This window comes from Festucalex cinctus, chromosome 1 (genome assembly GCF_051991245.1).
Source record: "Festucalex cinctus isolate MCC-2025b chromosome 1, RoL_Fcin_1.0, whole genome shotgun sequence".
Lineage (NCBI taxonomy): Eukaryota > Metazoa > Chordata > Actinopteri > Syngnathiformes > Syngnathidae > Festucalex > Festucalex cinctus.
This window is the reverse complement of record NC_135411.1, coordinates 12,990,270-13,003,534: the sequence shown is the minus strand read 5'-3', so window position 1 is coordinate 13,003,534 and position 13,265 is coordinate 12,990,270. Positions and strand designations below refer to the sequence as shown.

At 38.1% G+C, this 13,265-nt stretch overlaps 1 protein-coding gene across 2 annotated transcripts; it reads left to right on the top strand.

Moving 5' to 3' along the window:
* Positions 1-1,560: 1,560 nt before the first annotated feature.
* plvapa (plasmalemma vesicle associated protein a) lies at positions 1,561-11,491 on the top strand. Of its 2 annotated transcripts, XM_077517629.1 has the most exons (7): positions 1,561-6,341; positions 6,694-6,766; positions 6,903-7,627; positions 7,715-8,495; positions 8,556-9,077; positions 9,160-9,220; positions 11,145-11,491. In XM_077517629.1, exons 1-7 carry the CDS (start codon positions 5,946-5,948, stop codon positions 11,176-11,178), a joined length of 2,592 nt encoding a protein of 863 aa, XP_077373755.1. In that variant the 5' UTR covers positions 1,561-5,945; the 3' UTR covers positions 11,179-11,491. The 2 variants fall into 2 exon arrangements, with proteins under 2 accessions (XP_077373755.1, XP_077373747.1); XM_077517621.1 differs by having other exon boundaries at positions 7,715-9,077.
* Positions 11,492-13,265: the final 1,774 nt, after the last annotated feature.

Genomic DNA, 13,265 nt, shown 5'->3' with positions numbered 1-13,265 from the left:
CTCTGGTGCAAAAAAAAATGTGATCGGTACATCCCTTGTCATGACTGTGTGGTCAAGTGTCTGTTTTGAACTGAGGTCAAGTGTCTGTTTTGAACTGATGTAACCAGCATCTAGTTTCAACTGGTAAGACGCTATGTGATGTCAGGAGCTATGTGATGTCAGGAATCTTTAATCTGGTCATCAGCCAATCAGATAATTCCATGTCCGTCCTGTTACCCACATGTCTAGCCACGTCTGTTGACGTCCACCTTCACTCCATCATTCTCTGTACCGTTTGTAATATTTTATGACCAAAAGAGATCACCAAATATATATATATATATATATATATATATATATATATATATATATATATATATATATATATATATATATAATGTATATAATGTGCAGTTTTAAGCCTTGCATCTCCTGCACGCTTACCGAACTCCATTGTACTGTAGTTATCAGCTTAATCTGTTCCGAATGCTGAGTTTAAATACGAAGCCGCAACAAACGGTATGTATTTTTAGACAGAAATGTAAGCCGCTTTGAGCGAGGAAACGCACCCCCGTGTCTGTCATTCCCCTTCCACCGGGGGTGTGATGGATACCACAGGGGGCAGAAGTGACATGACCTTTGAACCAAAGCGCTACTCGTGTTGAGGAAGCAAAATATTTCTGTCGACGTGCATGTTGAGTCAACACGTGCGCAGAATGGCACACAGACAGCTGCAGTTTAAAACTGTATTAGTCGTATAACAACATAACGCGCTTGGTCATTTATCTTGGATGTTTTTATTTAAGAAAAAAAAAGTCATTCTGTATGTGCGTTAAATGTATAATTGTGAAAACAGTGCGATGGTCTCAGTTAAAGTGTTTAGTATGTATCCTTTTTAAATTTCCGTCTTATACACCGTGTCAATATGAATGCATTGAAGTGTTTCTTGTGCGGGTGCGGTGCTCTGATGGCTCAAAGCTACAAAATTGTTGGACATTTAACCTCATCATGTGGCATTTCGGGGGTAAGGCAGGCCCTGCTCAAGTCAGCTATTGATTCACTTAACATTTGAGTTAACCTTTAAGGTCTGTATAGAGACCCGTCCCTCTTGCAAATGGAAAACCAACCGCCCCACCACCCACCACATGACTGGATGTCTTAAGTTAGGCCAGCTCTCTTCCCTTGAGCATCCAGACATGTAACTCAATCTCAGGGTGTGAGCAGCGTTGCTTTAACCACATCAACCTATGGAACGTAGGTCTTTACTTCAAGTAATCGTGATGCGTCGTGCGTCATTCTCGCCGTTTTCATTCCGCCACGATGGCCGTCGCTGTTTAGACTTGCCGTGACAACTCCTCCCTGAGACCAGGGTGACCTGTGACCTTTGCAGAAAAGATGAGCCGAGAAACCAAAACAGAAGCCTTTTGTGCAGGTCAAAGGGAAAACATCTGCTGCGTCCAGGAGATAGAAGAGGGGGGATTAACTATTAGGCATTACCGTTTTGCCTTTTAAGCCACTTCTAAAGAGAGTTACATCACACCATTGACACCACAATCCTTTTTTTTTTTTTTTTTTTTTTTTTTTTTTTAAAGCTATTGTTAATTCCCAGCACAGCCGCATGGTATTACATGAAAAACAGGTGTTAAGAAAACACAATGAAATACAAATGAGTGAGACCTGTTTTGAAATGTGATTAATTAATTCTATGTGCAGTTGCATCTGAACCCAAACAATTTACCCAAACCCTCACCTTTTAAAGTGTTTAAAAAGTTGCATGTGTACCCCTGCTTTAGGCAAAAATTTCAGTAACACCTTGCATAATATTCTGACATCATGAATGATGGCGCGGCCTTGGATGTTTTAGTTCTCAGAAATATTGCGTCTTATTTGAAACTAGATTTCTGCTTATGCTAAATGTGAAATGAAAAAAATATATATATAGAAACGTAGAATCATATTGAATGAAGTGTAATGTTGAAAGATGAAATTATATTGAATGATTTGGAATTACATTGAAAAATATTGAGTGTTAGTGGTTAAAATGCATGCATTGAATGATGTTAAATTATTAGGCGAAATGGTTTTGGAAAAAATGTGCTCTATGTGAGTGGAATTTTTAATAAATGTGGGAATGAATGATTTTAATTGTATGAAATTGGTGAAATATTTAATTTAATGAATTTTGAATAGGAAGGATAAGAGCTAACCCTAATCCATTCCCATGAAATGAGTGAGGAATTTTGTCGGTCAAAAATGTGCACTCTTGACTGAAAAATGTGGAATTTTTGCTCTGTGGGAATAGGGGAAAATGGATCCCAAGTTGAATTTAATGAAGAGAATTTTGAATGGAAGTGAATTATAGAATGTCTCATTGGAACTGAATGGGGCATTTTTGGGTTGAAAATGTTGAATTGTGGGAAAACCGTGTATGTTAGGAGTGAGGAAAAATAATAGACTGCCAAGCGTGAATTTTTGGAACTTGTTGAAGTTGGAATGGTTTCAATCGGTTGACAAGTGAAGAAGTACCGCATTTTCCGCACTTTAAGGCGCACCTCATTATAAGGCGCACCTTCAATGAATGACATATTTTAAAACTTTTTCCATATATAAGGCGCTACAGTAGGGGCTGGGGTTACGTTATGCATCCATTAGATGGTGCTGCGCTAAAGGGAATGTCAACAAAACAGTCAAACAGTTCAGTCAAACTTTCTTAATAGATTACAAACCAGTTTTCTGACAACTCCATTCACTCCCAAAATGAATAAAAAGCTGTTTTATTATTTTCTCTAAGGTAAAGTATTAGTATTGGCTAGCGATCCAAGATGGTGGGATCTTCTGCGCATGCGCGTCACCGATCGTGCAGGGACACCGATAGCGTTTTGACAGCGAGACCTGTTGCGGCTCAATATTGATCCATATAGAAGGCGCACTGGATTATAAGGCGCATGGTCAGCTTTTGAAAAAATCGAAGGCACTTAGGTGCGCCTTACCGTGCGGAAAATACGGTAGTTTAACAGCAAAAAAAAAAAAATGCATTAAAACAAAATATACATGTAAAATAACATGTTAATGCTGAAACACTTTTAAAGCAGCTCCATGTTAATAGGCCAAAATCAACGGATGACGTGCAATTTAACAAAATGCCCACATGCCCCACACTCTTTCTGTGCCCGTTTACCTATTTCGCACTGTGCTGTTTATTTGTGTGTAAAAAGAGAAGCTCGTGAAGTATTTATCACTTTCCCTGCGCTCTCGGCCTGTCTCCCTATCATGCACAGTACAGAGAGCTCTTTCTTCAGGCCAGTCACCTGATGTAGCATGTGTCTGTGATATGAGTAACCAGAGTCTTCAGAGCAAGTTAAAAATTAGCCAAATGTCTTTGGAGGTAGACCGTGTGATCCCAACATACTGAAACTTGCCTGTTTTCTGTCATTGCTGTTCAAATAAACATCAGCGAAATGGTGCGAGTCAGTAAATACGTAAAAGAAGAACCAATTTTGGTTTATTTGAATCCGTTATCAACGGATCAGTTGATCTATAAAATGGTCTTTCAATTATTGCTATTGTCACAATTACATTTTAGTGTATTTTTATGACGGTGTAAGATCACCGTTAGTGTAACAATTTATGAGAATATGTTGTGTTTTGGATAATTGCAATGCGCCTATACAATCTTCATCGAGCAAAGAAAAACCTCATCATCATTATATACAACTATACTTGATTTGTTGCTTTCTCCGTTGTTAATAGTCTCTCAAATATTTTTTAGATGCCCTAATGTGGCCCAAGTAAATAAAATTTTTTCAGCTGTAATTGTCTGAGTGCTCCACTGAGTGGCAGTGCCATCCATAACTGTGTGCTTGCTTGCACTTGACTACTGTTACACTTTGTAGAAGGGTAAGCAAAGCATATGAAACGCCGCATGAACGTGTGCCCGTCACACAGTTTTGTGAATTTAATATTTTGAATTACACAATACCTAATTCAATTGAACAAAAAGAAATTGCATATAACTATGAAAGTGATTCATCTATCCACACTTGTCTAAAGTCTTAATTCCCAACGGTGGGAGCATAACCCAAATGTTGTTTGTAAGTCATAGTAAAGTCATCATACTCTAATCTATATTTATTTGCATGAAAAGCACTGAGCCCATAAATTGAAAACTAAAAACGGAGGTCCTCCTCTTTAAAAAAATATATTTGTGCAGATATATAAATTAATTTATGTACTGAAGTATTTACTGTGTATATTGTGAGCCTTTGTTTACAAATAAAGGATGCACACTTTCTACCCCACCTCCCCAAGTAAAATCTCAAATTCACTCAATTGGGTTCTTTTTAAATTACAGTATTTAAGAAGGACTCACTGATTTAACTTGTTTTTTACTTCTCTTGGCATTGACTTATAAAATGAAACAAAATGAAACTGACTCATTCACTGCCAGTCATTATAGAAAATTTTTACATTTCCAATACTCACGTGATATTACATTCAATAATTATATATAAACCGAATCTACCAAATAACAGAATAGACTCCCTACTTTTTGTCCCGTCCCGTTCTTTTATAATTGACAGCAGAAAAATGTAGGTTTGCCAAAATACAGCCATTTCTCCCATGGACTCTGAAACTGTGTTTATTTCCTATAAAATGGGGCAATGATGTCATCTACCGGTGGTTGGGCATCAGTAAAGTTGTTTCCAAGTTTGATATTTACAGTGGAGCATGCTCAGATTCGCCCCCATTTAGCACCGCTCTAAAAAATACAATTGACAAGTATACTTGTCAAAGGCAGTGAATGAGTTAATCTTGCATATAATACGCAGAGGGGAAGAAACGACGTTTGTCATTTATGAACACCGTTTCAGCAACGACACATTGAATAGATCTTCAAAAAGGGAGGAATGCTGCGCTGTGCATCTTCCTGACAAACATCGTCATGAACTTAGAAAAACAACCCAAAAAAACAATTCAATTAAATCTACACAGTGTTTATATCTTGCATTTTCTCTTAATATCCGCCATTTGTTGGCGCCTTTTTATCTACAGTCCAGGACATTAGAAACGTTTGGCCATCAACATCTCTATGAATTACTGCTTCCTGTCAAGATGAGGTCTGGCACGTCAACAATGCCTGGCAGGAAAAAAAGTGGTGACTGCTACTGTCAAGCCCTTACTTTTCATTTAGAATCCGTGTGTGTGCACGCGTCCTGTGAGACAGAGGGCAGCTTACCCACGTCATCATGTTGGACTGAGACTCGATGCTTCAAAGAGCCTCCCATCGAGAACAACGCGAGCCATTGTCCTCCCGGTGACTGTGCACCGGAAAACGCTGTTCATGATCCCATAAAAATGTTTTTGGCACATGGACGAGGGCAACGTTTCGCACAGTGAGATGGATGGCTTTATTAAGAGATAAGAAACTGAAGGTGTTTTCTGTGAATGTCAACTCTCATGCCAGTTTGCATGGAAATCACAATCACATCTAGAGGCAAGTGGGGTTCTTTAAAACAAAATAAAAGGCTGAAGATGTGATTTTAATAAGAAAACATCTTACCACAATGCATCCTGTACATGTATGCATAGAGACAAACGTGTGCTATCCCAGAAAGTCGGACCACCCCTTATGGTAGGTTGAGAGTGATGATGGGAGGGGTCTGAACGTCAAGCTGACTTCCCATCATGGGAAGTGTGCGGCCAAGCAGTTTATAAATTCCTACCCATGTTTACACCTCACCCACAATCTGATCGATTTTCATGTTTTCATCGCCATACAAAGGAAACGTCTGGTCCATTTTTGTAGTGTTTTACACTTTGTCAGACAAACGGGCACCAGCCCTTTTAAAGCCTCTCCCAAGCTTCCCTCAAAAGCCTGGGTCTTCATAGATGTTATCTGGATTGCAGAGTGCTTAGGAGGAACTTGTGCTTCTTTCTCTTGGACCTTCTTTGGGCGAGCAGCACCCATGTACAGCAGCGGCTACTCTCACGTGTCCAAGGCCGGCCCTCAGGCCCAAAAGAAGATGCGGTATCGCTCGAAGGGCAAGAGCTGTGGCTACTACCTGAAGATCATCTTCTTCTTTTCCTCACTGATTCAGTCACTCATCATAGTCAGCCTGGTTCTCTTCTTGGTCTACGGTAAGACGCAGGACTCCGCTTCAACAACACGCATACAGGACTTGGAGGAGAGCTTCAGTCGACTGTCCATTGAGAACGTCGCCCTCAGGCAACAGAGGAGGAATCTGACGACCTTACTCAATGTCACCTTGACCGAGAAGACCCGCAACGAATGGGACCTGCTGAAAATTCGACTCTTGTCAAACAGGTCTCTAATCTTCATTCAAGACCTGGACAGGAGGCTGGTGAGTATGTTTAATATGTTTTAGTGTGAGCCAATTGAACGATAAAAACAGAATTTTGTGAGCACCATTTTTTTTTTTTTTTTTTTTGCATTAATATTCTTGGTTTTGTTGCCATATTATGTATTTTAATATGCATTGTATTATGTTATAGATTTTAGTGGTGTAGAAGTTCACATAATTGTTTCTAATCATTTGGTGAAGATGTACTACTGTTGCATTTTCTAAACGAGATGTGTATTTTTGCCAAAGCTCTAGTTCCTCAGTCAAGAATGTCATGGTATACCAAATGTCATCAATTGTTTTTACTGTTTTGATGATTGGTTTTCATTTTCTTTTACTATAAAACAAACAGCAACAATCCAATATGGATCTGGTGATGTGCAAGACCCAGGCCCGCTTTCCTACAAATAACCAACAACCCACCAGTAAGTGGAACATTTTTTAGTTGGACACCCAGAATCACTTTATGAATATATAAAAAAATAAATGCATATTTCTTCAATTCAATTCACCTTCTGGTATAATGAGTTAGCTAAAATTAGTTTTCCCCTTTTATCCAAGTCATGCGAACTGTGCCAGTGACTGGAGGTTGTGGATTTGAGATGGAGCGGGTGACAGCTCGACTTCAACTTGTGGAGTCCAACTTTACACAGACAACGCAGAGAATGAGGATGGAAATGGAACAGATTGCCAAAGACAGGGACAACCTTAACCTGGAGGCCATCCATCTAAGAAGGGACAAGTCAATGTATCTTAAACAAATTGAGTTTAACAAAGAAAAATGCAAACAAGATTTTGTTCAGTCCTTGAGTGGCGTCTCCAATGTCTCAAGAGCCTTTCTGCTGAAGATTGAATCCCTCTTCCCGACTCACATTGCCTTCCAGCTCACCTGTGAGAAACAGAGGGAGCACCTAGAGCAGATCCGCACCAACTGCACCAGTCTGTCTAGAGAGGTGGAGGACAGGTTCCAGAGCTACTTGAATAATTTCGGTAATCAGATGTCGGAGATCCAGTCTGAGAACAGTCGCTTGAAGGCTGAGAACGAGCGACGGCGTGATGACTACCGCGTATGCAGTCAAAACCGCACAGGTCTGATCCTAGAGCACAGACAGACCCTAGAGAAGCTTCAGAAGAAACACGACAATGACGTTGACAGGCATCTGTCGGACAAAACAAGGCTGAGAGGTGATATTGAAGTTCTTGAAAACAGTGTCAATTACAAAAATAAAGAAGTTGAACATCTCAACGAGCAAGTCAGGAAGCTCAACATGTCCTGCATGGCTAAGGTACGTTTGTGTGTGGGCTGTCACCATGGCATTGATTTTCAATTAAGTTTGTTTTTCTAAGTTAACATTACTTTAATCTGATTTCAGACTGGATTCGGTGGCTTGCCGGGAACTGGTGTAGGACAGTTTGGAAGGGGAGGGTCAAATGGTTTTGCCTCAAATTTACCCGGTTTCGGATCAAACAAACCAGGGTCAACTGGGTTGGGCTCCTCAAATTATGGGTTAAATCCAAGTGTTGGCTCAACTGGCTCAGGATCAAACAGATTAGGATCAACTGGATTGGGCTCCTCAAATCTCGGTTCAACTGGTTTAGGATTAAACAGACAAGGATCCACAGGGTTAGGCTCTTCAAGTCTTGGTTCAGCTGGGTCAGGATTAAATAAATTAGGATCAACTGGGTCGGGCTCTTCAAGTCTTGGATCAACTGGGTCAGGATTAAATAAATTAGGATCAACTGGGTTGGGCTCTTCAAGTCTTGGTTCAACTGGGTCAGGATTAAATAAATTAGGATCAACTGGGTTGGGCTCTTCAAGTCTTGGATCAACTGGGTCAGGATTAAATAAATTAGGATCAACTGGGTTGGGCTCTTCAAGTCTTGGTTCAACTGGGTCAGGATTAAATAAATTAGGATCAACTGGGTTGGGCTCTTCAAGTCTTGGCTCAACTGGGACAGGATTAAACAAACAAGGCTCAACAGGGTTGGGCTCTTCAAGTCTTGGTTCAACTGGGTCAGGATTAAATAAATTAGGATCAACTGGGTTGGGCTCTTCAAGTCTTGGCTCAACTGGGACAGGATTAAACAAACAAGGCTCAACAGGGTTAAGTTCCTCTGGGTCTGGATTAAACAAATTAGGCTCAACCGGTTTAGGCTCCTCAAGTCTTGGATCAACTGCGTCAGGATTAAACAAATTAGGCTCAACCGGCTTAGGCTCCTCAAGTCTTGGATCAACTGCATCCGGATTAAACAAATTAGGATCAACCGGGGTAGGCTCCTCAAGTCTTGGATCAACTGGGTCAGGATCAAGCAAATTAGGATCAACAGGTATGGGGTCTTCGAGCCTTGGATCATCTGCGTCAGGTTTAAATAAACTTAGTTTGGGCTCCTCAACCGTTGGCTCAGCTGGGTCAGGAGTAAACAAATTAGGCTCAACCTCATTAGGTTCCTCTGGTCTTGGCTCGACTGGGTTAGGATCGAACAGGCAAGGATCATCTGGTTTGGGCACTTCCAGTCTTGGCTCGTCTGGGTTAAATAATAAACCGACCTCAAGTCTAAAAAGCTCCTCCAGCCTTGGATCAAGTGGGTCATCCAGTTCTGGATTCTCCCTTTTTGGGCTTGGGTCAAGCAACAGTAACACAGGACAAAGTAAGCCAGGAAGTGGAATAGGGAGAGGGACCTCAAGTGGATCTTCACTTGGAACAGGGAGGACCGGTGGTCTAGGTGGTGGATCAGGTAATAAAAAAAAGCCTGCATTGCTTGCAATGTCCTGCCGGTGAAATTGACTGATGAATGTATTATTTTTCTGTGCATACAGTCAGCATTGCTCAGCACCTTCAAGATCTGCAACGTATCATCAACCCCTCTTATGCTTATGAGTAAGTATGAAGTGGTAGATTGTAGTTGTGTTCCCAAGTACTTCAAATATATTCAGACTTAAACAAGGATTTCAATTTAGTTTTCAACTTATGCATCACATTCATCGTGAAGACAAATATTTTATCTTGGTCTCATTTTTGTATATTACAAAAACTTGGCATTTTGACTTCATCAGCGGTTAGCTGCAATGCATCATACTGACAGGTGTTTCTAATATTCTGACCAAGTCAGTCGCTTAATTAACTGAAATACACCACAATTAATAATCAGTAGGTACAATGTCCGCTTGAGAAAATAAATGCCTCACCCCAAAAATTCATCCTTTTTTTGGTGGGTCTAAGTGCCTGTACTTTCACTATGTTTTTCTTGAACCATTCATTTTGATGCAAAAATCATTTAATAATAGAAGTATAATAATTGTAAGAGGCCCAATGATGGAATAGTGGTTTGCATGTCTGCTTTATCACAAGATGTGAATTCAAATGTTAGTTTTTGTTGCCTTTAGATAATCAATTTGGACACAATCACAGCAGTGTTAACGGAAAAATGTTAACGGGATACTTGACTCAGTCATTTTCAGCAGGAAAAGGAAAATAATTTGTCGATAATTAATTTGCTAACTTCATAATTTTTCATGTACAATTGATACCTTTAAAACACATTTTGCTACGTGCGGTCGACTGAATATGATATCACGTGTGCTCAGGGCTCAGGTTAACGGCCAATCATGGCTCAGTTTGCTCACGTCACCTGACTACACCCAGAAGACGACGACCCGTGATTGGTCACTACCTTGAGCTCTGAGCTTTTTATTATAGAATTAATTAATTAGATTTAACTCATATTAACTCAAATTAGTTTGAGACAACATATGAACTTTTTTGCTAAATGAGCCAACTGTCCATTTAATGTTGTCATTTACAGTAAATGAACTCCAGCATACTTAGTTTCTAATATTACCTCATTGACATTGTCACTAAAAATCTAGAGTTATTGCCTTTGTATACGTATATAAAATTTAAGGTCCATACAGGCAACTACACTTAACACACAGTAGCCTCTTGAATTGAATCTCCTTAAAATTTTCAAGAATATCTAAACCAGTTAAAACATTTTTTCTGATGAGTTAAAGGATAGTAATTGAACTCAAAACCTCACCTCTCAATTTTTATTTTTTTTTAAATTGAGAATTTTTGCTTTTTTTTTTCCTGTGGTTCTAGGTTAATAACTTATATTTTTTTCCAAAACAAAATTCATATGAAGGAATTAAGAGGCTAATTTGGGGAAAACTTATTGAGGAAAAAAACCGGAAAAAAAACACAAAAAAACTTTCCAATAGGTTTTTGTTGGTTTATTGCAAAATTAGTCAATGCCAAGGAAATAATTTAAAGATGGACCAAAATGTCCAAGTCCAAAATGTTCACATTACTATTAAAATAATAATAATAATAATAATAATAATAATAATAATAATAATACACTAAAATTATTCATATTAAGGTTTGTTAATGTGAACAATAGTAGGTAAGTATACTAGAATTACAATCTCTTGAACTAATGATTAACCTTAAATTAACCCTTGAATGGGAGATAGCCACTCATTTGCTTCGTTGCTGTGATCCTCAAGATCCTACCACTTGATTGCGACCAACATCGGGAAAGGCTTCCTCGTAGATAACGCAAGACCTGATCACTAACAGCAATCTCACCAAACCATTTATGGGAATTTTGCCTCTTTTTCGAGAGCCGCTTCTTTAGGCTTGGCTCCCTGAAACAGGCCGGCTATTTCAGCTCCCAAGTGGCTTCTCAGTTTTTTTTGTTGTGGCTTCAAATATGATACTGCAGTTTGTAAAGTGATGTTATATGTGTTGAATTTACATTGCACAACAATAACCTGAATCCCATATCCGACTGTCATTTCAGAGAGCGACAAGAGCTGTCCAGAATGATGGGTTAGTCCGTCGTAACAAGGAAAACAGCAAACTGCAAAGGATTTATCAGTGCCCCACAGCTCATCAAGTTCTTCATGGTATTAACTGTGCTTTCTCTCTTGAAGATGTTGAGTACTAGAATATGCAACTTCAAAAAGGATAGACAAACTTAAGCACCTTTTTATATGTAGAATATGAACTGTTTTAATCATTTGCAATTGTGTACAACTGTGTGAGAACAATCGCATGTGGTATTTTTAAACTTGTAAATACAGAAGTCTTTGTTCAAGTGCACGTCTCTTTTTAATAAACAAATCTATTTGAGATATTACACCATTCCGACTTGGAAGTGACTGTTTGTCCCTGTGTGCGTCACCTATTGTCTTGCTAATGATCTCCAAAGTACACATCACTTGCCCCTCCTGTGAGCTGAAGATTGTGCCGGATTTACTGGCACGAAGATTAAATCCATCCACCGTGTTTACATTTACGTGCCAACCTGTCAGCAGCCTGGTGGCGGCAGTCGGGAGGAAGTTAGGAACCTCCACTAATGTCGATGAAAACAATACGATGTACTTGACTAAAAAGAACATGGAAATCCATGATGTAAACAAAATCCAAATGCTGTATATCTAGCAAAGATTCACAAGGGCAGCTAATTTTGAATCAAACGAGTGTCAAGACCTTTCATTGTAAAATGTCTTGCTAAAAAAATGATGATTCTTAAAGGCTGCATTATACTGTAATTTGATTTCCATAACAAATTAGAGGAAATAAAGCGTACAATTTGGAGCATGGGTGTCAAACTTATTTTTATTGCAGGTTACGTTGTAGTTATAGCTTTCCTCAGAGAGCTGGGATTACAATGATGAAAATTATATAAATTAATTGCCTTCTCATACGAACTAACGTCAAACTAACGACATAATTGCCTGAGCCATTTTTTTTCTTTTCTTTTTTTAAACTGTCACAATACCAATTAAAAAAGAAAAAAAAAGTGCCTTTTTTCCTTTGTGAAATTCTCAGCCATTCATATCATGGTAATCCACAAATTTAAATCAAAGCAATTGGACTCTTGAATTTGTTGAATTTGTTGTTTGTGTTTATTTTCCAAGACTGTTCAAATGTTCAGATATCATTACTTACCATTATTTTTTTTCTTTTCCTTTTTTTTAATTATCCATTATCCATTAATTACCATTATCCTAACAGCATTATAACCTTTTTTCTTTTTTTTTTTCTTTTTTTCTTTTTTCTTTTTTTTTAGCAATAGCAAATTAGCAATACTATTAGGCTAATGATTGTGTATTATAAATTGTTAGCCTAATGGTATATTTTACTAAGTTTTTTTTTTTTTTTTTTCCCCCCAAAACGTGTCCAGCTGCCAGCCGCCTAGATTCAACCTGTGTGGATTACTATGACCTGGATTACTAAGTATAGTATACGCATAAAAAAAAAAAGAAAAAAAATCTTACATTTTTATAAGCACAATATTTTTTTATTGACGTGGTTGTAAGTTACAAATGAAGCTAACGTACAGAATTCATGACATTTTTTAATTAAAAAAAATCACCATCATTGGAAATCAAATATGAAAAATAGTGATAACCAAATATGACTATTATTCAGTTTATGTTAAGAATGGATTTGATCAAAAGAAAATACATCTGTAAGTTAAGAAAAATGACAATTTAGGTTCAGATTTTCTGTCAAAATGAAATTAAATATATTAAGTAAAATTGAGTTTAAAAAAAAAAAACATGGCTTGGAAATCCACTTGGTAAGCAAAATCCAAATTTATCTAGTAGATGTTCAAATGAGCAACATTTCATTATCCTAATAGCATAAATAATTTTTCACTTGCTGTTGTAATATTAATTAAAAACTAATACCAATGTGCTTGCTAGAAATCGAAATTGTTTGTTGTATAGATGGTTCAGTCATCCAGGTCATGGTAATCTGCAAAAAATGATTTTTTTAAATTGTTTTCCAAAATAAAAACAGTTTTTGAAAAAAATATGACTGGCAGGTATCTTGTTAACCATTTGAATCAAACAAGTGTCATGACTTCCCCCCCCCCAATAAAACATTTCATTACTATGTTTGCTTGGCT

Excerpts from the sequence above, each read along its gene's own strand:
- plvapa (XM_077517621.1), top strand. The coding sequence starts at position 5,946 with ATGTACAGCAGCGGCTACTCTCACGTGTCCAAGGCCGGCCCTCAGGCC. Across the intron at positions 9,078-9,159 it reads TGGTCTAGGTGGTGGATCAG|TCAGCATTGCTCAGCACCTT; the intron begins GTAATAAAAAAA and ends CTGTGCATACAG. Across the intron at positions 9,221-11,144 it reads AACCCCTCTTATGCTTATGA|AGAGCGACAAGAGCTGTCCA; the intron begins GTAAGTATGAAG and ends CTGTCATTTCAG.